This window comes from Lampris incognitus, chromosome 13 (assembly GCF_029633865.1).
Source record: "Lampris incognitus isolate fLamInc1 chromosome 13, fLamInc1.hap2, whole genome shotgun sequence".
NCBI classification, from domain to species: domain Eukaryota; kingdom Metazoa; phylum Chordata; class Actinopteri; order Lampriformes; family Lampridae; genus Lampris; species Lampris incognitus.
In genome coordinates this window covers 8,285,299-8,311,832 of record NC_079223.1, presented here as the reverse complement: position 1 = coordinate 8,311,832, position 26,534 = coordinate 8,285,299, and the positions used below count along the sequence as shown (strand labels likewise).

At 46.6% G+C, this 26,534-nt stretch overlaps 1 protein-coding gene across 1 annotated transcript in view; it reads right to left on the bottom strand.

Moving 5' to 3' along the window:
• Nucleotides 1–4,447: 4,447 nt before the first annotated feature.
• Nucleotides 4,448–26,534, bottom strand: part of pde10a (phosphodiesterase 10A) — a 56,272-nt gene continuing 34,185 nt past the window's right edge. Inside the window, exons 8-22 of the mRNA XM_056291679.1 lie at nucleotides 26,113–26,163; nucleotides 25,474–25,532; nucleotides 25,127–25,178; nucleotides 24,122–24,264; nucleotides 23,834–23,926; nucleotides 23,232–23,418; nucleotides 22,493–22,635; nucleotides 22,000–22,083; nucleotides 21,709–21,859; nucleotides 20,116–20,271; nucleotides 18,213–18,385; nucleotides 17,906–18,017; nucleotides 16,646–16,726; nucleotides 14,842–14,930; nucleotides 4,448–7,104 (exon numbers count right to left, since the gene is read on the bottom strand). Of these exons, the coding sequence (XP_056147654.1) occupies nucleotides 6,981–7,104; nucleotides 14,842–14,930; nucleotides 16,646–16,726; nucleotides 17,906–18,017; nucleotides 18,213–18,385; nucleotides 20,116–20,271; nucleotides 21,709–21,859; nucleotides 22,000–22,083; nucleotides 22,493–22,635; nucleotides 23,232–23,418; nucleotides 23,834–23,926; nucleotides 24,122–24,264; nucleotides 25,127–25,178; nucleotides 25,474–25,532; nucleotides 26,113–26,163 (1,698 nt within the window). The 3' untranslated portion in view covers nucleotides 4,448–6,980. The remainder of the gene's footprint in view (nucleotides 7,105–14,841; nucleotides 14,931–16,645; nucleotides 16,727–17,905; nucleotides 18,018–18,212; nucleotides 18,386–20,115; nucleotides 20,272–21,708; nucleotides 21,860–21,999; nucleotides 22,084–22,492; nucleotides 22,636–23,231; nucleotides 23,419–23,833; nucleotides 23,927–24,121; nucleotides 24,265–25,126; nucleotides 25,179–25,473; nucleotides 25,533–26,112; nucleotides 26,164–26,534) is intronic.

The following is a 26,534-nucleotide window of genomic DNA, read 5'->3' as shown; positions in this document are numbered from 1 at the left end:
GTGGGGCTTCAGCTTCTTGTATTGACTCCGAGGTATTCTCGATCGCTTAATGTTCTGGACTGAGCAGTTTGGAGTTTAGTCCCCCCCTCCCCCTCCTCCTCCACCACCACCACCACCACCACCGCTGCCTTGAGACATGCTTCAGAAAGGCTGCTTTGTCTCGCTGGTAAGGGTGTTTCTGGGTCGCGTTGTGGCGCCCCAGTGAGCTGGAGACGAGGGTGTCAGCCTTGTGACCGGCCTCGGTGGCCCGCGGTGGTGGTCTATACGGCCGTCTCTGCCAACACAGACCCACTGGCTTACGGATACAGTGAGCCGACTTAAAGGTCACCCCAGCCAAGAAGAGCGCAAAACTAAAGGCGCGTTATTTTTAAAGCCACTGGAACCGGTTACTTTCTTGCCCGGTGCGGGATTCGATACGGGGTGTACTGCACCACAAGGCGACATCACTAACCGCTCGACTAAAGGGTCAGACCCTCTAGTAGTGTTTCTCAACCGGGGGTCCGCGGACCCCTTAGTGGTTCGTGGTGCAATTGCAAGGGGTCCGTGAAAATAAAATATCTTTAAAAAAAAGATCCTATGACATTTATAGAAATAGGATTATTTTACTCAAATGTGACTGAGACCTTTATCTACCTAAACTATGAAGGGTAACAGGACTTTTTTCTCTAATTACATCTGTTTCACAAGTGTAATTTATTGTATTTTAATAAGAGATCTCGCTCCCGTTTGCATTGTTAAAAGTTACTGCATAAAATGTCTGTTGTTACATATATCTGAAAGTTACTGAATACATATTCTGTTTTGTTACGTATATCTGAAAGTTACTGAATACATATTCTGTTTTGTTACATATATCTGAAAGTTACTGAATACATATTCTTGTTTTGTTACATATATCTGAAAGTTACTGAATACATATTCTGTTTTGTTACATATATCTGAAAGTTACTGAATACATATTCTGTTTTGTTACATATATCTGAAAGTTACTGAATACATATTCTTGTTTTGTTACATATATCTGAAAGTTACTGAATACATATTCTGTTTTGTTACATATATCTGAAAGTTACTGCATAAGAATTCTGTTTTGTTAACTATATCCAAGTTACAACTGAAAGCTCTTATTTTTGCCCCAAAGAGTGAATAAATGCTATAACGCAATTTAAAATGCAGTTTCTACTGTTTCTATCAAATTGCAACCCCCCCTCCCCCAAGATCAGGTGGAGGGGTCCTCAGGGTAGATCAAAGATACGCAGGGGGTCCAGGACCCCAAAAAGGTTGAAAACCACTGCTCTAGTAGATCCGCCTTATTAGTAGTTCACAGTCGTCACCCTCTCCCGGAAGCGCGCCCTCGCGCTTTGTTCTTCCCGCGCTCCGAAGAGACTTCTGAGGATCTGCACACTTCCGGGTCCCACCGCTGCACCAATGTAACCGGTTATTTTCTTGCCCGGTGCGGGATTCGATACGGGGTGTACTGCACCACAAGGTGACGTAACTAACCGCTCGGCTAAAGGGTCAGACCCGTTAGCTAGGGGGCTAACGTGTCTTATTAGTAGTTTACAATACTTACGAATCGGTTCGAAACGGAAGGTGAATCGCTAAACCGACGCGGCCGAAAGGAAAGTTTAAAAAGACGGCCAAACCGCCGCGTTTCTCCGACTTTTCTCGAGTTTAGCAATCGACTGCTGCCTCGTTTTAGGAGGGGGTGACGTTTCGTTAGCTAATGCTAAAGGTGTTAGCCACCTCTCGGCTACTAACTTGACGAAGCGCTCACGACGCGTGTTTGTGATGAGTTAAAGAACCGCTCCGCGATACCGCCGCTAAGTCGCTCTGCTCGGTGTTCCACCACATAACGCCGCAGGCGACCCTTCTTCTTCTTCTATTTAGGGTTTATTGGCGGTTGACAAAAAAAAACGAATTAGCTCATTACCGCCGCCAACTGGTGTGGAGTGTGGCTCTGAACGTCTATTAACCCCTTTCACTCTGGCCAAAAAAAACCCCGCTAACACCCGCCTATGGTGGTCAGTGCAAACGTGTACGATCGGCATTCACTTCCGGGTCAGATGACTGACGTAGTCACGCGTATCGTCGGCTCCACATCCGATCGGCCGGCATTGACGTAAACGCGACACCCGGGCGGACGCCTAATTTGCGCGATGACGCAGCGCCATTGTCCGCACGTTATAAAATCGCGCCGGCAACTCGAGGAAAAAACGTTTGTTTGTGGGTACAGCGTCTTCGTTCAGTCTGTCCCGAGTTTGTATGGTTTGAAGGAGCCTGAGGTACAAGATACGAAAAAGTAACGTTAACCACCGTCTCTCTTGGCTTCCGCGCCGCTTTCTGTTTACTTCCGTTTTCCGGCGCGTTGGTGACATCACGAACGTCATGACGTCAAAGACGCCGCCGCAGAAGAACAACAAAAAAAGAAAGGTAAACTCGTCTGCTGGCACTTTAGAGGGTTTACCTTATACAAGCTAATTCGCTTACACTACCCCCCCCCCCCACAGATTTCTGTTTCCACATGGGACAGAATTTAAACGCACGCCCCAAAATGGCGGACCCACGCAACCACCTTTAGGGGAACCTCCACCTGCTAACGGAGCGCGCAATCTCCGCACCACATGAGCAAAAGGTTTGCTTAAAAGAAAACGTAAACATCAGGGGGAACAGGGCTACATCTAAACATCAGGGGGAACAGGAATAAATCTAAACATTAGGGGGAACAAGATATATCTAAACATCAGGGGGAACAGGGATACATCTAAACATCAGGAGGATCAGGGATATATCTAAACATCAGGGGGGATCAGGGATACATCTAAACATCAGGGGGAACAGGGATACATCTAAACATCAGGGGGAACAGGGATACATCTAAACATCAGGGGGAACAGGGATATATCTAAACATCAGGGGGAACAGGGCTACAGCTAAACATCAGGGGGAACAGGGATATATCTAAACATCAGGGGGAACAGGGCTACATCTAAACATCAGGGGGAACAGGATATATCTAAACATCAGGGGGATCAGGGATACATCTAAACATCAGGAGGATCAGGGATATATCTAAACATCAGGGAGAACAGGGATACATCTAAACATCAGGAGGATCAGGGATATATCTAAACATCAGGGGGGATCAGGGATACATCTAAACATCAGGGGGAACAGGGATACATCTAAACATCAGGGGGATCAGGGATACATCTAAACATCAGGGGGAACAGGATATATCTAAACATCAGGGGGATCAGGGCTATATCTAAACATCAGGGAGAACAGGGCTACATCTAAACATCAGGGGGAACAGGGATATATCTAAACATCAGGGGGAACAGGGATACATCTAAACATCAGGGGGAACAGGGATATATCTAAACATCGGGGGAACAGGGCTACAGCTAAACATCAGGGGGAACAGGATATATCTAAACATCAGGGGGAACAGGGCTACATCTAAACATCAGGGGGAACAGGATATATCTACACATCAGGGGGAACAGGGATACATCTAAACATCAGGGGGAACAGGGATACATCTAAACATCAGGGGAAACAGGGATACATCTAAACATCAGGGGGATCGGGGATACATCTAAACATCAGGGGGATCAGGGATACATCTAAACATCAGAGGGATCAGGGATACATCTAAACATCAGGGGGATCAGCTATACATCTAAACATCAGGGGGAACAGGATATATCTAAATATCAGGGGGAACAGGGATACATCTAAACATCAGGGGGATCAGGGATACATCTAAACATCAGGGGGATCAGGGATACATCTAAACATCAGGGGGATCAGGGATACATCTAAACATCAGGGGGATCAGCTATACATCTAAACATCAGGGGGAACAGGATATATCTAAATATCAGGGGGATCAGGGATATATCTAAACATCAGGGGGATCAGGGATACATCTAAACATCAGGGGGATCAGGGATATATCTAAACATCAGGGGGATCAGGGATACATCTAAACATCAGAGGGATCAGGGATACATCTAAACATCAGGGGGATCAGCTATACATCTAAACATCAGGGGGAACAGGATATATCTAAATATCAGGGGGAACAGGGATACATCTAAACATCAGGGGGAACAGGGATATATCTAAACATCAGGGGGAACAGGGATACATCTAAACATCAGGGGGAACAGGATATATCTAAATATCAGGGGGAACAGGGATATATCTAAACATCAGGGGGAACAGGGATACATCTAAACATCAGGGGGAACAGGGATATATCTAAACATCAGGGGGAACAGGGATACATCTAAACATCAGGGGGAACAGGATATATCTAAATATCAGGGGGAACAGGGATATATCTAAACATCAGGGGGAACAGGGATACATCTATGCAAGCACTGCAGTCAAGACAAAACAAAAACAAAACAATGAAAACACGTGTTTTTTCAGGTATTTAATAAAAGTCTTTAGGGCTACTTCTCTTAACGTTTTACAGTGGAGACATTCCTCAGTTAATCTGGGTAACAGTGTCCTGTCTAGACTGTTTTATCTTAATGTTCATTTTGTACAAAACAAAAAGGGCAACAGTTCTTTTTTTGTATAAAAATATAAGTTAATTTAAATTTAATTCTAAGAAAAATAACAATAGTAATAATATCAATAATAATAATAATAATAAGGATAATAGTCTTAAGCTAAACATAGTGCAGACAATGAGATATAACTGGTGCTGAAAAGTAAAAAGGGACAGTGCAACGCCATGGATTTCTCCATGTTTCAAAGTGGGGTTAGAGGTGGGGAGAAAAAGTCCAAAGCTCTCTCTCTCTCTCTTGCTCTCTCTCGCTCTCTCTCGCGCACACAGACTCAGAAAGTGCATGACTGTCATTCAGTTTAGCACCGTCAGAGCATACATCTTAAGTCTGTACAAGCCAATGTCTAGCATGTGCAACAGGACACACCTTTTACCGTATATGCAAAATCATATATAAACGTCAGTTTAGGTGCATGCGTGTCGATGCTGTTGTTGCTCTTGGTTGGAAGGTCACTGGAAGCAGTTCTCAAAAGTAAGACAAGAGCTTATTTGTGGAAACCGATGGCGTACTAACTAACTAAACCACATGCCCACCACCAGCAATTTGCAGTCGTCAAAACATTCATCAAAATGTACATTCACACACCTGGGGCCACGGTACCGAAAGGTTAAACAAATATCTCGGCGGGACAACGTTGGCTGCAGTGGGGGGGGGAAGGCAAAATGTTGTTTTCTGGAAGAGCTTAAAAGAATAAAAGAGTTTACAATAAACCCCTTCAAATGACCTCCGCGTAAAGGCCGGGGGAAGCAGATAGGGCACTTTTTCTTTGTTCAAACTTCAAATGGTCTACTCACACCAACAAGGACTTGCAGAATACACGTCTCGACATTTGTGCGCAAACACATTCGTCTATTCATCTTAGATGACCCTCGGGTTCCTTAGCTAAAGGGCCGTGAGGACGGTTTCCGTGACGATGTGTGCAAGTTCACCGATCGAAGGGGCCTTCGACGTCGAGTGGCTGCTGCGAAGGCCAAGAACTATGGGAACATGTCGGCTCATTACTGCTTCCTTTGAATAAGCCGGTAAAAGTCAAAAACGGCACGGCACGGTGGACTAGTGGGCTCCCCGGTTTGCTCCCCGGTCGGGGTTTTACTAACTGCACTGCCCTCCATTTGTTTGACTAATACGGCGCGAATCTGTCACGTCTGCATCACATGTGAACCGGGTTATGGATTGTTCATTGTTGAGGGTTTTCGTGAGCGACTCATGCAGCATCTTTCTTTGAAGGTTAACTCAATTAACCGTGTCGACAACGTTATTAATGACAAACGAAGGGTAACTGAATTACTTGAAACAAGCGCACCCTTGTTTCAAGTAATCTTAAAGGTTATTGGAGGTTAAACACTGTGGAGTACAGGCATCCAGTTAATGATCGCTACAGATGATCACTGACTGTGTGTGTGTGTGTGTGTGTGCCTTGCTTTTTTTGCCCTGTGTGAACTCTGCCTGTGTGTTAAAAACAGACACCCAGCCCAAAGTAAGGTTCTACTAATCAGACGCTCAAAAGCTGATTTATGCAGCAGGTTCCTCAAACCCCAGGGGCCACAGGCGGCGTTACGGGGGCCACTTCTGGATGGAACATTGTGACTCTCGTGTGACTCCGCCGAGTGTTGACATTATCTAACTCCTCCCGTCACAGTTCATTTGGGTTCTGCACAACACACTGCGGGGGGGGGGGGGGGTGTTTTCCACAGTCTCCACGTAGAATAGGCTGTATGTCTTTTATTCAAGTACCGCAAACGATTTTTGCTCTAAAGTAATCGAAAACATGTCCGGCGACCACCTTCTCGTCGTGACGGCTTCGCGACACGCGTCTGCTCTAAACATTCCTTCTGTCTGGTTGAAAACCTCCGGAGTGGTGGTAGTACGCGTACGACACACATCTACCATGGGAGGCAAACACAGTACCATTTCAAAATAAAAAAACCTGAACTGACAACAGTCAAGATTTCACATTTCCTAGCCTGTGAAAGGTTCAGATTGTAAGGCCTTTGCAAATACAAGTCCATGAAAGAAACCAGCTGGAGTCAAATTAAAAAATAACACAATAAAATAACACAAGACAACCAAATAAACAACCAAAAAAAAAACTGCACACACGGAGAAGTTCGTTTGACCAGATCCCTCCATCTCGCAGCTGTGTAGACACGGGGTTGCGGGTTAGAGTCCCTCCCCCCCGTGTTGTCCGTCAGTCTCTGGGTTCGGCGAAACTATCGATGTTGACACATTTGTCACCCAGTGAGGTAACCGTGTGTGTTCAAATTTCAGTCGTGGTTTCTGTCCGTATGCTCCCCGCTCCCCGCCAACACGGGACCTGGGTCCCGCCCCGTGGACAGACGCGGTCCGTGGCCTGACTCCGGGCGTATTCTGCAGCGGGCTGGAGACTCCGGCAAGTTAGTTGTCAACCTTGATGGGTCCCGAATCACTCGGCCGGCTGCTGTCCACAGGGTTCAAAGGCCTCAGCACGATGTCTTCCGCCTCTCCTCGCACTATCTTCTCCCACTGGCTCAGGTTCTCCCTGAAAACACAAACACCCCCGTTACAAACTCTGCATGCAAGAACCCCCCCCCCCCCGTTTTTCTCCCCAATTGTACCCAGCCAATTACCCCACTCTTCCGAGCAGTCCCGGTCGTTGCCCCCCGGTTCTGCTGGCGTGTGGTTCATAAGCGGGCTACACTTTCTCTTTGTGTCTTTATTTCAATACTAGAAGAACCCCGCTACAATGTAGCGGTTTGGTTCTCCACCCGTCTAAATCTCCCTCCTCTTCATCCTGCCAGCTAACCGCCTTCCCCCTGCCCCTAAACCTACCCCCCTCCTCCAACTACCTCCCCCCAAATGCTCAGAATCATCTGAAATGCCGAGAAAAGTGTTTTTTTAGCCATTTTTAGAAAAATGCATATTTTGCATATTTATGCATAATTATGCATAATTTTAACCGTCTGGGATTTTCCCCTTACTCTCTGAGACAATACCTACCACCTCCAAAAAGAATTAGGATCATAAGTGCTTTAGTTTTCGGTCCCGCTATCTACACTAACCAACACACACACACACTAACACCACACACACACATTACAAAAATATGGGAGTTGACTAGAAGAACCCCGCTACAATGTAGCGGTTTGGTTCTCCACCCGTCTAAATCTCCCTCCTCTTCATCCTGCCAGCTAACCGCCTTCCCCCTGCCCCTAAACCTACCCCCCTCCTCCAACTACCTCCCCCCAAATGCTCAGAATCATCTGAAATGCCGAGAAAAGTAGTTTTTTAGCCATTTTTAGAAAATGCATATTTTGCATCATTATGCATAATTATGCATAATTATTTTAATTTTATGCTATTTTTCTGGTCCTCTCTGGAACAATACCTACCACCTCCAAAAAAAATTAGGATCATAAGTGCATTTTTGCAAAAATGCATATTTTGCATAATGCCAAAACATTTCCAAGTCCCAGAAATGTTTTTTATATAGGTGAAAAAATCAAAGATGCTCAGAATCATCTGAAATGCCGAGAAAAGTGTTTTTTTTTTTTTAGCAATTTTTAGAAAAATGCATATTTTGCATATTTATGCATAATAATTATGCATAATTTTAACTGTCTGGGATTTTTCCCGTACTCTCTGAGACAATACCTACCACCTCCAAAAAGAATTAGGATCATAAATGCTTTAGTTTTCGGTCCCGCTATCTACACTAACACCCCACACACACACATTGTGAAAATAATATGGGAGTAGATTTTGGATTTACACCAACACGGCAAGACGGTAGAGACGATCCCTTCACTCTCCCGGAGTTCACCACCCTCACCGCACATATTATTTCCCCTCTCTGTGTGACACTCATCACTGTCCCCACCTAAACAACGGCAGGTGGGAACTAATATTCACTCGTAGGCAAAGGGGACATGATATAACAACTTAAATATTACACATATAAACGTCTAAATGAAATAATAGCTAAATGTGTTGACATGAACAACGTCGAACATGAACAAACTCGAAACGACATGACACGAACGAAGTCGAAATTGGGAAATGTTTGGGAAACATTTCGAAATTGGGAAATGACGACATGAACAAAGCCAAAATTGGGAAACGTACCTTTAAAAAAATACAAGGCACTTTCTGATGACGTCATCGAGTGTGTTTTACATTTCCCTATTTCGACAGTCGAAATTGGGAAATGTACCTTTAAAACATACATGGCAACGTCATCAGACAGCGCCTTGTGTTTTTCTGGGGGGTTTTTTGCGGGTACACCTCCCAATTTCGACTGTTACTGTGTACAGTAACTAAGGTTACCATAATAAGGGAAAACATTTGCCAAAAATGTCCTTCTGTGTTGACAGAACAGTTAATTTGTGCCATCAAATTTAGATAAACAGTCTTAAAATTGAAAATAATTGGCCAGTGTAGTGGTTATGGGGATACATAATTCCCCTTATTGAGCTGGTAGGAACGTTAGTTTACAGCTGCTGTTTCCTCGGTTCGGGTTTACAGCGACACACTTCCGCTGCGCGGGTTTTTGTTGTTGTTGTAATGGTGGAAGGAATAAATGGTGCACGTTGTGTAGCCGAAAGAGAAAGTTGTCACGACTCCTGCTTGAGCTCCTCTACACCAGGGCTATTTCATACGATATATGCTGAGGAGTTTGGTGCCCTTAATAGAGATGTCAGAGCTCAGCACAGCGGTCTCTCTTCCGCTTCTCTCACTTTTTCCTTTTTTTTACATCAGCAGCTCCGCTTGCGCGCCAAGGCCACAGACTGCTGAATCACCATCACGCCGCAAAACACTGTCGCCCAATGCTGCTGATGACCATTCATATTTCTTATTCCATGAAAACAGATACAGACCGATCGTCTAGCTTCACATGGGTTAGGCTCATAAGGGTGTCCCAGTTTACTTCGACATCGGTGTGCATCGGATTAAAAACAAAAACAAAAAAAGAAAAAAGAAAAAAAAGACAGAAACGCTATTTTCGAGCTGAGTGTGAGTCTAAAGCGACGGAGATTTCTTCCCATTGAACGCCTGGGAAAAGTAACAAAATCGCAAAACACTGAAGTGAACATTAAGGCAAATATAAAAAAACTTGACATGAACAACAGCCATACCAATGTAACCGGTTATTTTCTTGCCCGGTGCGGGATTCGATACGGCGTGTCCTGCACCACAAGGCGACGTCACTAGCCGCTCGGCTAAAGGGTCAGACTCGTTAGCTAGGGGCTAACGTGTCTTATTAGTAGTTTACAGTCGTCACCCTCTCCCGGAAGCGCGCCCTCGCGCTTTGTTCTTCCCGCGCTCCGAAGAGACTTCTGAGGATCTGCACACTTCCGGTTCCCACCGCTGCCACCAGTGTAACCGGTTAATTTCTTGCCCGGTGCGGGATTCGACACGGGGTGTCCTGCACCACAAGGCGACATCACTAACCGCTCGGCTAAAGGGTCAGACCTGTTAGCTAGGGGCTAACGTGTCTTATTAGTAGTTTACACCAATAAACAACGCATTCTGACAAAAAGCAACCGTGCAATGCACACTGCTGCTCACGCACTTCAACACTAGAACGACCGGGATTTCACGCCTACCTAAAACGACCATGGGTGGTCAAAATGACCGCCGGTTTTTAAACTCTATATTCTGTCAAGATACAAACAAAAAAAATACCCAATTGAGATACGAATGCATTGTATGTCTGTTAGGAAACGACTGACACCCAAATTAACATTTTAACAACTACAATACTATTTGTAAACAATTTAAACTTCAGAGAGACGTGGTCGGACTTGAATAGCAAAATTGAAAAAGTGAAAATATTACCTGAAAAACAAAAACGGAAAACACGTGCTGCTACTCTAACAAACATAACAAGGCCTATAAAACCTGAAATGTAAAAAAATATATACTGAAACAGTCCCAGACAACGACAGGAACTTAAAAACTACTATAACGACCGTAGGCGGTCATTTTGACCGCCACGGTGTTTAAACTCTGTATTCTGTCAAGATAAACACCCAATTGAGATATTAATGAATTGCATATGTTACTACGTCTGTTAGGAAACGACTGACACCCAAATGAACATTTTAACAACTTTAATACTATTTTTCAAACAATTCAAAATGGCCGCTGTCCAGCGCCTGTAAACACTGCAGCGCCTCGGTGGTAGTCATGGTGCGTCTGTAACCAGACATGTTGGGCATCATCAAAAATCAAGTTTAGACTATTTCTCTCCACTGGAGGGCGCTAGCGTGTTTCCAGGACGGAGCAACGAACTCGGTGAAGAAAACGACGCGACCAAAAGACGTCATAAATAGTGGCATGACGCGCACGATGACGCGCAAATTACGCGCGGCCATTTTGAGCGCTCATGGTCGTTTTAGATCGATCTTATCATAGCTTGATTTGCAATTGATCTAGAACCCATTTTAATTCAAATATATCCAATTTCAGGATCATTCATGGAGCGGCAGGTCTGTATATATATTTTTTCTCACAAAGTTATTAAACTGAAAAATCAACGCCGTCAAAATGACGGCCTTGGTCGTTCTAGTTTATGTAGGTTGTATCAAGGTGTACTTCTCCACTCCACCCAGATGCCTCGCACGCGCACACGTGCGCACACACACACACACACTCACACAGAATGCGCAGCCCTTTCGGCCATTCCATTCAATTAGCTAGCCTGATGTAGTTTACACGTCTGTGGCTGATCCCACAACAAGCCGGGCTCCAGAGCGTCTAGGCCCGCTGCCCACCCAGAGCAGTCCAGAGCCCCGGTGCTGACGTAGGGGCCAAGCTTCCATACTGCTCTGCTCACTCTGTTTACATTCCCTACAGATCAAGGCCGCGAAGGCTTTAGAAGCACCGGGTTACCCAGCGGGGGAAGCCAATGTGCAATGTGAGCTTGACAAACACCCCCGCCCCCCCCCCCCCACCCCAATGCAGAAGGTGATACGTGCACGCATGCACACGCAGACCAACAAACCCCGGTGCCCTCGGCCACACCCGCGCACAGATGCACGAACGTGAAGGCAAAACGAACAGGCGGACCCCCAATGCAGCTACAGGCATAAACACACATAGACGCAGCTACGCACAAAGGAAGAGCATCCCGCTAATACGTTATAAATATTTATATGTGCACACACACACACACACACACACACACACACACACTAGGACTCAAAATAAATCAAAGGATGAGTACTTTTTTATATCGAAATGCACTTCACAAATCTTATCCATGTGAAAATGTAACTATTCACTGATTACAGATGTCATAAATTGTTAAATTCATCGAATCTTCAAAAAGTCATGGCCTCTTCGCTCAATGCAAACAATTATACAGTCTTTCTTGAGCGCTTACAACCCCTGCCCCCCCCCCCCACATCCAGCAGGGAACGGGACGCGTCCCGAGCAACAAGACATCACCCTAATCACAGAGACGTGGCACGAAGGATGGGCTTGCCAGACCCAGGTGTCATTCCTCCTACCCGGATGCAACATTTCGACTTCACCCGATTAAATAAATGAGCGGTGGAGATGAAGACGACAACTTCAAAAAATTGAACGGACGACCGGTCTAGCTTGAAAGCGAAGGGAGGATTCTGGAAATATCTCCGGTCAAGGAGCCGTACGGGGAGCGTGTTCAAACTCAACAGGCGTCCGGAGGAGTCTAATGTGTGATGCATATGCTCTTCGATTTACCCAACATGATGCACGGCGTCCCAGCACGCTGCAAAAACACCGATCATACACCAAGCTTGATTTGGCAAAGGGACTTAGAAGAACATGATAATGGCGAGGAGACGTAAAAAGTATTCTTGAAGTTTATTTTATGAAGTAAAGTTCACATATATCTCAAGTATATTAGTATATCTAATATCAGTGTAACAGCAGTATACTTAAGTATATTTTTATTTAGCACATCTCTGATAAGTACTTAAAAAGTAACCTGAAAGCATGCTCGCTGATTTTTTAGTTTAAAATAAGTACACTAAGACAGTGGTTCTCAACCTTTTTGGGGTCCTGGACCCCCTGCGTATTTTTGATCTACCCTGAGGACCCCTCCACCTGATCTTGGGGGAGGGGGGTTGCAATTTGATAGAAACAGTAGAAACTGCATTTTAAATTGCATTATAGCATTTATTCACTCTTTGGGGCAAAAATAAGAGCTTTCAGTTGTAACTTAGATATAGTTAACAAAACAGAATTCTTATGAAGTAACTTTCAGATATATGTAACAACACAGAATATGTATTCAGTAACTTTCAGATATATGTAACAAAACAGAATATGTATTCAGTAACTTTCAGATATATGTAACAACACAGAATATGTATTCAGTAACTTTCAGATATATGTAACAACAGAATTTTAATGCAGTAACTTTTAACAACGCAAACGGCAGCGAGATCTCTTATTAAAATACGATAAATTACACTTGTGAAACAGATGTAATTAGAGAAAAAAGTCCTGTTACCCTTTATAGTTTAGGTAGATAAAGGTCTCAGTCACATTTGAGTAAAATAATCCTATTTCTATAAATGTCATAGGATCTTTTTTTTTTAAAAGATATTTTATTTTCACGGACCCCTTGCAATTACACCACGGACCACTAGGGGTCCGCGGACCCCCGGTTGAGAAACACTGCACTAAGAGCACGCTTGAATAAACTCCTGTTTTGCAAAGGGGGTGGCACGGCACAATACCCAATACTGGCTGGGCCGCAAGAGACATTAGAAGCAAATTTACTCATTATAAAAGTGTACACAGATGCTACCACACCCCTCTGAAGCTCTTTAAGACGGCCTGACACGAGACGGAAGGTGTAGTAAATGTGAGGAGGCACGTGGCCCGTTCTTACGCGCGCTCCGCGGCTCCTCCCCTCTGGAAGGACGCGCTGGCGAAACCGGGCTAGAACGTTACCCCCCCCCCACTGGCGCCCCCAGAAATTTTTCATAGGGGTGGGCAAAATGGGGCCACTGAAAATCTTGGGGTGGCACACCAAAACCAAAAGCCACGACTGAATTTCGGGAATTCTATGCTGCTGTTGTAGTATACTGTATAGGCTAGTGGAAAACTGTCAATATGAGAGTTAAGAAAAATATACATTATTGATTTAAATGAACAGCACCTAATGTAAAATATCAGACAGAAGCATATTCTGCATAATCAGAAGCATATTCTGCATATGCCACTCGTGGCTGGGGGGGGCCAGCGGGGGGGGGGGGCGGGGATAGTATCAGGGTGGCCGTGGCCACCCCTGGCCACCCCTTGGGGGCGCCACTGCCCCCCACCCCCACCCGCCGCTACGGCTTCTTGCTGATATAAACACTCCGGCCACAAGGTGTCGCCAAAGCGCAGTTTGGATGACTACTGACAGCTTTCATTATTGCAGCAAGACTCGGAAGAACACGAGGACAGCAGAACTCACCAAACGGCTTACACTAATGGCTCCCTCTGACCACTCACGAGCTAGAGGGCGCTACAAAAGAGGGGAAGTTAAGCAAGTCTGGGATCAGGTCTTCCTGCACGTTACGGGCTCATTGCATTAAAAAAGGCTACGGGAAAATCAAAAGGCCGGGTATTATTATCATGGCTGGAACCGGATTGGGTGCATTTGCAAAACGTTTCAGGTGTTGTAAGTAGTATGACAAAAACTAAACAACAAAAAAACTGAATAACAAATGATTGAATAGATGAAAAAATAACAGAATAGATCAGTGTTTCTCAACCCAGTCCTCAAGGACCCCCTATCCTGCATATTTCCTTTGCAACCCTGAATAGGTACCTGTTTGTAGTTATTCAACCAATCAGCAACGAATTGTGTCAGACGTCGCACACCTTGCATGATTAAGTGCTGCAAGATGATTGGTCGAGTAAGTACAAGCAGGGCTACCTATGCAGGGTTACAACGAAAATCTGCAGGATAGGGGGGGGGGTCCTCGAGGACTGGGTTGAGAAACACTGGAATAGATGATTACCATCATACTCCCAAATGTCCACTTGTTTTCTCAGACACGAGTGCGTCTGCAGAAACCGTCACGAGGACGCGGCGCACGACGGGTGAGGAAACAATCACTTTCCGCAGCGCTTCATAACGGGCTGGTTAAAAACCCCTACCCCAACCGAGCTGGCTCACAGCGAGACTCCTCGCTTGCCAGTACACGTTTTGCCAAGTGTTTTATAAGAAACAGACACAAAACGGACAGGCGGCCGACAGCCGAGGAAGCTCTGGTTCTCCGCCGGTACTCACCTGCAGGCTCTGAGGAGAGGAGAAGATGGAGGAAACAGCTCCGACAGCGTCGTATAACACGGAATAGCAACAGCGTTGTAGAATCCAACCTTTAGAAATGGACATAAAAAAAAAATTTTTTAAAAAAAACACTCTTTGGGGTTAAGAAATAAATTCAGATACAATGATTAATAGTTGGTAATTACACACTACCAAATTATCAGGACTGCGCCGCACATCTCATGATTTCAATTCTCTCTGGTTTTCTGATATGTGTTAATAATAGTTTATTCACGGATGAGGAGTGCGGGGGCAGGGCGGTTCCTTCCCCCCGAGGGCTGTGGAGCAAAGTTCTGCCCCACTTGTGTGCAGCTTTTCTCCGAATGTGAAGAGCTGGTCAAGATTTTGCATTACCCTTAGTCCACCGTTTAGAAGCCCTGCTGGATATAGAGACCCCCACTGGCACACAAACTCCATTACTGACCCGAGGTTAAAGGGGGTTTTCACTGTGTTAGTTTGGCTCTGCTGCTGTGTGGGACCCGTTATTTCACACACACACACACACACACATATATATATATATATATATATATATATATATATACCCCGGTGTGTGTGTGTGTGTGTGTGTGTGTGTGTATATGCTGTTGAGTGTTGACCTAGCAAAGAGTGCTATATAGTCACAAAGAGCAAAGTACATTTCCCCCCATTTTTTGGGGGGGGTTTCCCCCCTTTTTTCTTCCCTCCACCCCTCTCTGCTGATCCTGGGAGTTGCTGCAGACTACCGCGCGCCTCCTCCCATACATGCGGAGTCGCCAGCCGCTTCTTTTCACCTGACAGTGAGGAGTTTCCCCAGGGGGAGGTAGCGCGTGGGAGGCTCACGCTGTTCCCCCCCAGTTCCCCCTCCTCCCTGAACAGGCGCCCCGACCGACCAGAGGAGGCGCTAGTGCAGCGACACCCACATCCGGCTCCCCGCCCGCAGACACGGCCAATCGTGTCTGTAGGGACGCCCGACCAAGGCGGAGGTGACGCGGGAATTCGAACCGGCGAGCCCCCGTGTCGGTAGGCAACGGAATAGACCGCCACTCTACCCGGACGCCCCTTCGCTCCTTTTTGATGACGCCGCATGTGAGGTTTGGGGAGGAGGCTTCGTGTACTTCTGCACGTAGCGCTGCCGCTGCATCTGCTTTTCCTCCCTTGCCCCGTTTCGCCATCACTCGGCGGCGTCATGATGTGATTCTCATCACGCACTTTATTTCTAACTGTCGCCATATTTATCCACCGGGCCCACCACTCAGCCCCTACACTATGTCCTGGACATAGTGTAGGGGCTGAGTGGTGGTTTTTTTGGTGGTTTTTTTGTCCCTGAAAAGGTTTTCATCTGTGTGGCTTTTCCTCATCTGAATCGATGGGGGGGGGGGGAGGGGGGGGAGCATACAGAGCACCGTCCACTGACATTTACCGCATCTACCTGATTTCCGCTGTGTAAATGTAAAGCCTTCTGAGACTGCGGCCGTGATTGAGAGCTATACAAATTTCTTATCGGGTGCTTCACACTTTGTCAGGTTATTAAACCGCAAGTCAGTCTCGGCCGCCTTCGGAGAGCTCGGTACGGTGCTCTGTTTGCCGGCTGTCTGACACCTGACATCTCCCCGACAAATAGCCTCACAAAAACTTTCCCGCTCCCCTAAACACTCGGACCAACGCCGAGTTCACCTTCTTTAGGTCATTTTGCAGCATTTAAAGGCAGACAGACAGACGGACGAGGGACGGAGACGAACAGATAGCCAGTGATAGACGTTTGGCTTTAAGTGTCGGGTCTTACTTGGCCCTGGGGCACTTCATCTTTCTTATCTCTGTCCATCATTGGGATGGGCTGCAGTCCAATCTTCTTCATCTCGTCTCCCTATGGTAAAAACAGCAAGGGGAAGATACGACTCCTTCAATACATCGTATTTGTCGTCACAGTTCATAGTCTGACCGGGACAGCAGACAAACCCTGCACAAGTCAGTCAAAACGAATCACTGCAGCGGCACCACGACTTCCACCAAAACCAGCTTAAAGCTGCTACCGAGGTCCCCCCGACTGTTTAGCGGCCTCGTTTGGATTTCCACGCCCCTATATCCCTTCTCCTTCCTCTTCTTTCAGCGTTATCCCTGTTTTTCAGGGGTCGCCACAGCAGATTTTAGAGTTTCCATCTTGACGATGGTCAGGTTTGATGCCTCTACGTGACGGACATAAGCAAACGAGACCATCAGAGAGAAGATTTAGATACCGGCGTTAATGACGCCAAACCCCCCGTGTCTGGGTCGGGTTCCCTGCAAGATCTAAAAAAGGCAATTTACAGCACACAGACGGGACCCGTGGCCACAGCTGATACACCACATCACCTTGCTGCTGTATATTTTACCATCAGCCCTATTTCCTTTTCTGGATTTCTTTCCCCTTTTTCCTCCCCAATTTTATCTGGCCAATTACCCCCCCCCCTCTTCTGAGCCGTCCCGGTCTCTGCTCCACCCCCTCTGCCGATCCGGGGAGGGCTGCAGACTACCACATGCCTCCTCCCATACGCGTGGAGTCACCAGCCGCTTCTTTTCACCTTTCACGGAGTTTCGCCAGGGGGAGGTAGCGCGTGGGAGGATCACGCTACCCCCTACCCCCCGGACAGGCGCCCCGACCGAATCAGAGGAGGCGCTAGCGCGGCGACCAGGCCACATAACCACATCCGGCTTCCCGCCCACAGACACGGCCAATTGTGTCTGTAGGGACGCCCGGCCAAGCCGGAGGCAACACGGGGATTCGAACCGGCGATCCCCGTGCTGGTAGGCGACGGAATAGACCGCCACGCTACCCGGAAGCCAAAACAGCCGTGTTTCCGGAACACCGCTACGTCTCACACTCTTCTCTTCAAAACACAAGCACCGACTACCAACGGGTGCTGGGGGACCTTTGCACCAAGAGGGAGTTTCTTATGCAAAACGAAGTCGTTCTTCGGCGAAACACCACCGCTTTTGTGCACAGGGAGGCGCAAAGGCAACAACAATCTCAAACTCCTACTTTAGGCTCCAAACATTCTGACTGTACCTCTGCCCAGAACTCAGCGTAGATGTCATTGGCGGTGAGTCGTGTGACTGGCCATAGCTTGGTAACCGAGCACAGGTCACAGGCGGTCATCATCAGACCAATCACGCGGTCCCTGGGGAAGGGGCGGGAGGTGCGGAAAGGAAACCAAGCCTCGTTAGTGACTGTCGTGTAAAACCTGACGTGTTACATATGCGTACAGGTCAATGTGTGACGCTATCAGCCTGGCAAACCCCCCCCACCCACCCCCCGAGGTAACCGGTGTACCACTGAATGGACCCGTTCTAGCCTGACCTGATCGTGACCTGACCTGTGTCCGTGGTTGTTGAGGTCCAGACCGCCCGATGTCAGCAGCTCAGCCAGCTGCTGTCGGTTGCCAAAGTACAAGGCGAGATCCGTGGCGATGATGGCCTTCCGGATGATCTCCAACACCTGCTCGTACTCGCTGGAAGTCAGGTTGGAGAAAATATTGTGCCCTTCCAGCTATGGTAAACAAAGAGATCAATAAAAAAGCAAAAGCTCCACTTATGAGGCGTTCAGCTCAGCTAGACTACAACAGGGCTGCAAAGCCAACGGTCTGCTCCAGCCCCCGTCTGGGGCATCCCGGGTGTCTGAGGAATGAAATGCAGGCATTACATCCAATGCCAGTTTCAATGCAACAGTTATAAACATGGATAATAATAATTATTATCAAATATAAACATAATATATAAATAAATATCATTTTTTACTATTATTGTTTATAGTAATAATAATAATACTAATAATAGAAAATGGATAAAACAAAACATTTCATAAGCATGTGTGTGTTTTCCTGGTGAAAGTTTAACAGTTAAATTTGCATGGCATGTCTTGGTATTACACATTTTCTCCACCCGCCCACCCTTTTCTCCCCAGTTTTACTTGGCCGAGTCGTCCCGGTCTCTGCTCCACCCCCTCTGCTGATCCGGGGAGGGCTGCAGACTACCACACGCCTCCTCCGGTACATGTGGAGTCGCCAGCCGCTTCTTTTCACCTGACAGTGAGGAGTTTCACCAGGGGGGACGTAACGCGTGGGAGGATCACGCTATTCCCCCCAGTTCCCCCCGAACAGGCACCCTGACCGACCAGAGGAGGCGCTAGTGCAGTGACCAGGACACATACCCACATCCGGCTTCCCACCTGCAGACACAGCCAATTGTGTCTGTAGGGACGCCCGACCAAGCCGGAGGTAACACGGGGATTCGAACCGGCGATCCCTGTGTTGGTAGGCAACGGAGTAGACCGCCACGCCACCCGGACGTCCCGGTATTACACATTGTCTATAGTAACAGAAAACCGTCCTTCGATAACTTCAGCATGTCTCAGCAGGTCTCTTCACTCGTCGCGGTCATCACAGTATGGCGACAGTTCAAATAAATCAAAACAGTTCCAACGTGTTTACATTCGTGGAGGTCAAGTGTTAATTAGTTTTATCTCAGCTTCAGTTTTCTACAATGCTCTCCCATGCCTGGCCTTAAGCTTTAATAGCAACAATTTGAATAATTTGACGAACACATAAGAATGAGTTGTGCTGTGCATGCACGCATGTGTGAAAGTCATCCGTAGGTGGTGCCCCGTCTGCTAAACCAGTTCTACAGCCCATGCACAGCTTGCCTGCTACATACGAGGGGAGAAAGAGTGATGAAAGAGGCAATACAAATAGTATTTCATCATCTGCTAACACACGTTAAGCATCTGCATTTGCGTCACAAAAATAATTTGGAGTCTGATGAAAATTTTTTTTTTTTTTTTAAATCGATCAATTTAAATCGATAAAACTGAATCGACCCCTCTGAGAACGCAAGAGAAATCTTTCTTTTGGGTCGACACATTGTGAATTATAACCGGGGCTCATCCGTTCATTCAACAGAGGCCCAGGAGTGAGCAAAGCAACCCAAAGCACCCCATTTCCGCCACGCTAACGGTCACCGTCCGCGCCGTTTTGCCAACAATGAGCAACTCGCGTTCGCTTACTGTCAACCTGGAATACAACAGTTTTGAGATTTGTTGCTTGAATAGCAAAATGAACGAATAAAAATTCAAAATATTCCACATCGTTGCTTGCATTTGCTTACTTATGAGAATTTTGAGATGATAACAATAATAAAAATAATAATAGTAATAATAATAAGCTATGGCCACTTATGCTTTGTCTTGTCAATGAGGTGGCTCTGGGTAGTGGAGCTCTCTACCTGTAGGATGGAGACGGTCTGAGAGAAGTGGTGTTGCTCCATGGTGGAGGTGGAGTACAGAGCAGCCAGGGGATGGTCAAACTTCTGTAGGTATGAATTGCTGTAACCCCGATGGTCGAGGTCGTGGCACAGGCAGGCTATTAACAGACCCTTCTTCTGCATACCAGAGAGAGAGTGTGTGGAGAATAAAAGGGAATGAGATACATTGAACAAATTAGCGTCTAATTTAAGTTCGAGCACATCAGCACACAACCTCAATTACATTTTTATTTAAGGGGTAACTAAACCCTAGACCGTTTCAGTGAGTTTGCAGACATCTGCAGGTTAAAAACCACGTGAAGGTCAAAACATGGCAGGCTGGTCTTGGTGCTCTGTGACGTTAGCGTAGCAGGATGAACATAGCTGCAGATAATAACAATAACAATGTGCACCAGCACATCTATCAGCATTGACTGACTGACGGACAGAAACAGCCAGCACTGATAATCATCAATAGCGCCGTCAATGCTGGTTCTTTGGCACAGCCACAGCCAACGGAGCCATTATTAATACCGTTAGCTGCAGCTGTGTTCATCCTGCTATGCTAACACCACAGAGTACCAAGACCAGCCTGCCACGTCTACCTTCAAGTGTTTTTGACTGGACCGGACTAGCGGGCCGGCCCTACAAACACCAATACCTGTGACTGAGTGATCATGTCTGGAGTGACTGAGCGGTCAAGTCACACGATTGGGCCGCTGGATCAGGTGCCCAGCGGGGAGTTACTCGATTGGTCGGCCGACCAGCGACCTCGCTGGTAAACACGGAAGTGGGGCTTTCCCTATTGGCCGTTGCACTTCCCAAATGATCCAGCCCATTCTACATTTATCACACGCTAACGAGCGGAATGTATCGCTGCCCGTGGCTACAACCGAAATGCTAAAAACAGGACATTATGCCGCTCTTTCCACATCTGAGCAGAGTAGGAGAGAAACGAGCCTCTCCGTGTGCTGAGGCGTGAGGGAGAGCCACAGTTAAAGCACCCCAAATAACAATCACTCTGACAAAACACTCAACCCAGAGTGAGTCTTAGAGAAACAAGAGACATCCGCATACTATAGAGACAGATGAAAGAGGAGGAGGGGGGGGGGTTAACACATAATTAGAATAGTTATAATTACTATTAAATTATCTTCCAAATCAAACATCCCAAGGTATGAGTGGAGAGTATTGTTCTTGCAACTGCATTTATAGCCTTTTTTTTGTGTTGTTTTTACTGAACGTAGCTCAACCATGTCATGCGATGTGCTACTTCAGGACACTTTAACAACAAATATTACAGGGACCACTACAGAAAGTTGCAGATGAACATTTAATATCCAGGGATTCACATTTTAGACACTACCGCCGACTATCCCTGTAAACAAACCGGCCGCAATTTCTAACATTGACCCGTACGGTCCAGCCACACATACTAGGTTTAGACCTAGTCTTGTGAACCTGTAGATGTCAGCAAACTCACTAAAATCAAGGTCGAGGGTTTAGTACCTCTTTAAAAAGTGTTTTTTTTCTCTCCCCTTGCAGCGCTAAAACTAGACCTGATGTGGGACGAACCTCTAGTTCTGTGAAGATCCCCGTGGATCTCTGCAGGATGGCGTACATGCAGTGCGCCACCGTCACGGCATGCTTCCAGTTGTGGTACGGTACACGGCGGTAGTTCTTCCGTACGGACATGGTGAATCGACACAGTTTCTCCAGCTCAAAGCTGAGACGGACACAACGGAAAAGACAAAAAAATGAAGGACACTCAGATCATCGGGGAGGCTTCAGTCCACAGACTGTGCCGGCAATGCATGAGGCAACTGATCCAAGGAAATCTGCTTATGTTCTCCTGCCAAACCTTACCTGCTCTGCCCACAGGAGTTATGAACCATGTAGACAAAGACGGCGGGCCAGATCTCCTCTAAGGGACTAATGTCAAAGTGGAACCTGAAGGAGGGAGGGAGAGATCGGGGGAGAGTCTCAGATTAGCATGGCCAGCACACCTGGGAGGGAGGAGAGGAGAGACAGATCAGGGGATATCTGAGGTCTCAGATCATGAGGCCTCTGACGTGCGGGGCTGTAGATCTAACAGGCTGTCACCCACAAGCGCCCCCACCCCCCACCCCATCCCTTTCTGTTGGAACAGGAAGGGGCGAGACCCCCCTCACCCAGGCCTGGACTCTGTCAACTGTCTCCTTCACAGGCACATGGCTGAAGGCCAGAGTATATTCAGGGCCCATCAGGTTTAGGCTGGATCTGAGGCTATGCTGGTAGCACGTCATCGAATACACACCAATGTCATAAAAGGCGCTCCGCAACTTAAAGGGCGCCCCCTCTTGAGCTAAGAGACACTTACATTTCGATTTCTTTATAAATAGGTGTAGGGAGGTTGAGCTGCGTTAGGGTCTTCCACTCCTCCGATGTGCAGATGCTGTGGTAGGACAGCTTTTCCATAGTCACTCTGTAAATGCATTCCGAGTGCCGTATCCGATGGTACATCTGTGGGATAGCGAGAGATTGCGGCTATTAAGTCGGCCTCCGAAAAACTCGCTCGTCATCCGGTTGTTTTCCACGTCGCCTTGCAAGACAGGCAGAGATGAGACAGTCAGGGGCGCATGCCAACTCTCAACACCTTCCCTCATAACGCCAATCAGGAGCTTGCCTAAGCGACTTACCGAAGGACACGAGGCGTAAATTGTAGGTAAACACACATTCCTGCCAGTGGATGGATGCTGCGAGCTTGCAAAATACTAACATTCCTCGTTTTACTCTAAACGCTGCGATGCTGCTCCCGCACATGTTTGTGACTCAACATCGTGAGCCAGGGCCCAAAGAGGGGAAAGGCTTTGTCAGATGTTGAGTAACTAAAGCATCAGGAATTAGCATGATTCATGTTACGATGCTATATGTATCACGCTTTACACAATCGCTGCATAATCGACACACAATCCGGCTCATTTTCTGTTATCGCGGATTTAAAGATTTAAAGAAGAGGGAGATCACATTTTTTTGGACAGGGAAAACTAGTTTGTTGGCCGTTATCTGGCCCACCTTGAGAACAGCGAGGCCGGGGGGAAGGAGCAATGATGACTTACATTTGCACAGTGTAAGGCCAGGGCACAGAAGACGGCGAACATCTTGAAGTTGTTCTCGTCGGTTTTAGTGAAGGCACTTCCGCTTAGCTTGTTCACCATCTGCACCACACCTATAACGGTCCCCCTGCTGACGATGGGCATGCACAGGATGTTCCGCGTTGTGTAACCGGTTTTGAGGTCCACCTCCCTGTCGTGGAGAGGCAGCAGAATGCAGAACGTCACTTTGTTGTGAATCACTGTCTTCATTCATTGAGGTCTATGTGACCTATACCGGCGCAGTATGTCTGTCTAAGCCCTGACGACTTGTGTGTGCACTGAGGAGTAGTACTGCGGAACTGTTTACTCTTCCGGGATAATCATCTTATTTCGGATTAAACCAAAACCTAGACAACCTTTTTTAATGAACGGTAGCAGGACTGTACTGATTATATTCTAAACACAGAAGGAAAATAATGAAAGCTGAACAGGATTGTCCGGGCTAATCCAAAGAGATAAGTAATGGCACGACAATTATCCAATAAGGTTTAATTAGATATGTGTTAATCCTATGTAACCGAGCCAATTAGTGGTTACAGCTGACGATATAGCCTGTTTGATTTTACCGGTTGAATCGTGGGTCTGCATAGGCATCTGGGATATTTAACACTTCTCCGGTCCGAGCCACTTGGCCTGCTATTCCCTTCTCTATAGAAAACCTACGGCGGAAGAAAAGAAAGAAGAGAGGAAAGAGAGCACAGGGTGGGTTTATCACTTGTATTTCGGCTCGTCGGTAATTACAGTCAGTCAGAGCTTTGTCAATGCGTCCGTGTCATCAAATTTGAAAACGGATGGCGTAAAAATGAAATGAGCACACACACAACACTGTAGGAGAATGGAGAAATACCACACACCTAATTTCTTTGGTTTTCCTAAAGACAGGTCTGCCTTCGTTCTCCTCTCCAATATCAAACAGATCAGAGTACAGTTCTTTGTTATTGTGATCTACCTGGAAGAGCGCACATCTGTCCGCATTCACCAAGTTTTTTGCATATATCTGCAACGCAAAACCAAGGCAGACGTCATATTAGCAACATGAAAGAAGACTTGTCGGCAGCGAAGGACTCGGCTCGCAACCGGCTGACTCCGAGGGAGGACATGAATAAACTGAGCTGCACCGCTGCAGTACTGTGGTTTTCTGATGGAACAGTTAAATGCAGAGAACTATAAAACATGTAATTGTGGGCCACTGCAGTTCATGTAAGCATCCGAACCACATGAGCCGAATGACCTGAGATGACACCACAGTCACAGCACAACATAAGGTATAGAAACACTGAGGGGAGGGGGGGGGGTATCGAGTGGAGACAGAAAAACTAGAGTAAAAACACACGATAGCGGGTTACACAATTTTCATTCACCCAGGATTTCTTTCCAAGCCGCACTTTTATTAGTCCTCCGCACCGGACCGGCTATCGTTCGTCAAACAGCTCGGGAGCCGTGTACTGCCTGCGAGGCCGCATCTTTACAAAGCGGCGAACCAAATCTGCATCAACATTTTTGTTTTACTACCCTAATGATGATATTATCCACGACACATTTTACATATTTGTTCATTTACCTGTCAATATACAGTGAAAACAGTAAGATTTTGTACTTTGTGATGCTCACAGCGGCGTTGTTAGCGTTTAGGATTGACATTGTTAGCATTAGCCTTGTTAGCATGGCACTGCGACCTTACGCACCAGGCTGGTCCCTCCATATTCACAACTCGGCAACTCGGCTATAGAATACGGCTACATAAACAATGCACGGCTATACAAACAACGTGACGTAATGTACTGCCAAAATATTCACTCTAAACACGGCAGCCTCGAAGACCGTGTTGACGAACGTTGCTCTGGAGAATTCGCACTTACCATAATATGTTCAAGTAGAGAATCTATTGCCACAATGTTGTCAAAGTATGTTCTGTGCAAAAACACAAGAGATGGTATACTGAGACATCTGGCAGACACAAGGCTCTGATGAGGTTCACATTCGAGACATGAAAGCAGATCTCATTTAAATAAAAAACACCACCGGCTCAACATAAGAGCCGACTCACACATAACATTTCAGTTTCTCGGTTAAGACGAAATCAAGAGCAAGCTGGGAACACACTAAATATCATCTTTTTGAAGTGTCTGTCTCCAATTCTTTAGTTTTCATTTGGTGATTTTTTTTTTTTGCACCAAGTGCCCAAGAGACAGGAAGCTGTTCTTACTTTGACACGTCTAGCAGGAAGTCATTGAGCTCGGTCTGTTTGGCGAGGCCTCTGCACACCTAAAAACATGAAAAAAAGAAAAAGAAAAGAAAAAAGGTCACGACCCCGATGCGCAGTGGTCCCATACAACACTGGAGCCACGCCATCTCAAATGTATTGCAAGCAAACTGACTTCCAAGGGGAACTTTTTGTCACGGGCCGCTTTCCTGAGCTCTAGCGTAACCACAGAGATTGTTTTGCAGTCATCAGCTGACCCAGGAGTGCAGTAAACCGTGGCCCTGTACCCCTCACCGAGGTACTGAGGCCCATTGTGGCCTGCGCTGCAGTGGGACGCCGCTTCTCTGAGGTGCACGTCGTTTGTTCGTGTGAAAACAGCATTGGTGGGTCGTAATGACGTCCACCGGGAGAAGTGTGTTAAAGCCATGGCTGGCTTGATTAGACTGGGTGCACTGACAACCCAGGACCTGTACACAGTGGATTTCCCCCATCGCAAACACTTGCACGGCCCCAGGACAAACAAAGTCAAAAGGGAACATGATCTGTTGCACAGGTGGGTTTCAGCTGCACATCAGATCCTGGTCAAGGTTCTGAACTTGACTGCTCTGGGTGTTTAAATTGCAAGAAAAGAAAAGTGCATACCTGTACTTGATGAATGGCTACCGATGCCCACGCTAGGTTAGCTGTTGCAACCTAGGGAAAAGAAGCTAAAGCTGAATTTCAACGCATTAACATTTACAGTTTTTCCTCTTAAGAGAATGCAATCGTAAACATCAATTTTCCAAATTCAGTGTGTTCGTATCACGTTTGCCATCCGGCACATTTCAGCACAGTCAACCGTTCCACTCCAAGTTTTTCAATTAATATCCCACGCATGTTTGAGAGCCTCATAATTAGAACTCCTTCGGTGCACTGTCGTGTGCAAGTAACATAGCTGGGAATAATCTCCATGTACCATATCAAAGAAGGGAATCCTTAAAAAAAAAGATTTCAATCCTCTGCCAAGAGCGACAAATGTGAAGTCCAAACAGATAAACATACACTGCCAAAAAAATAACCTCATT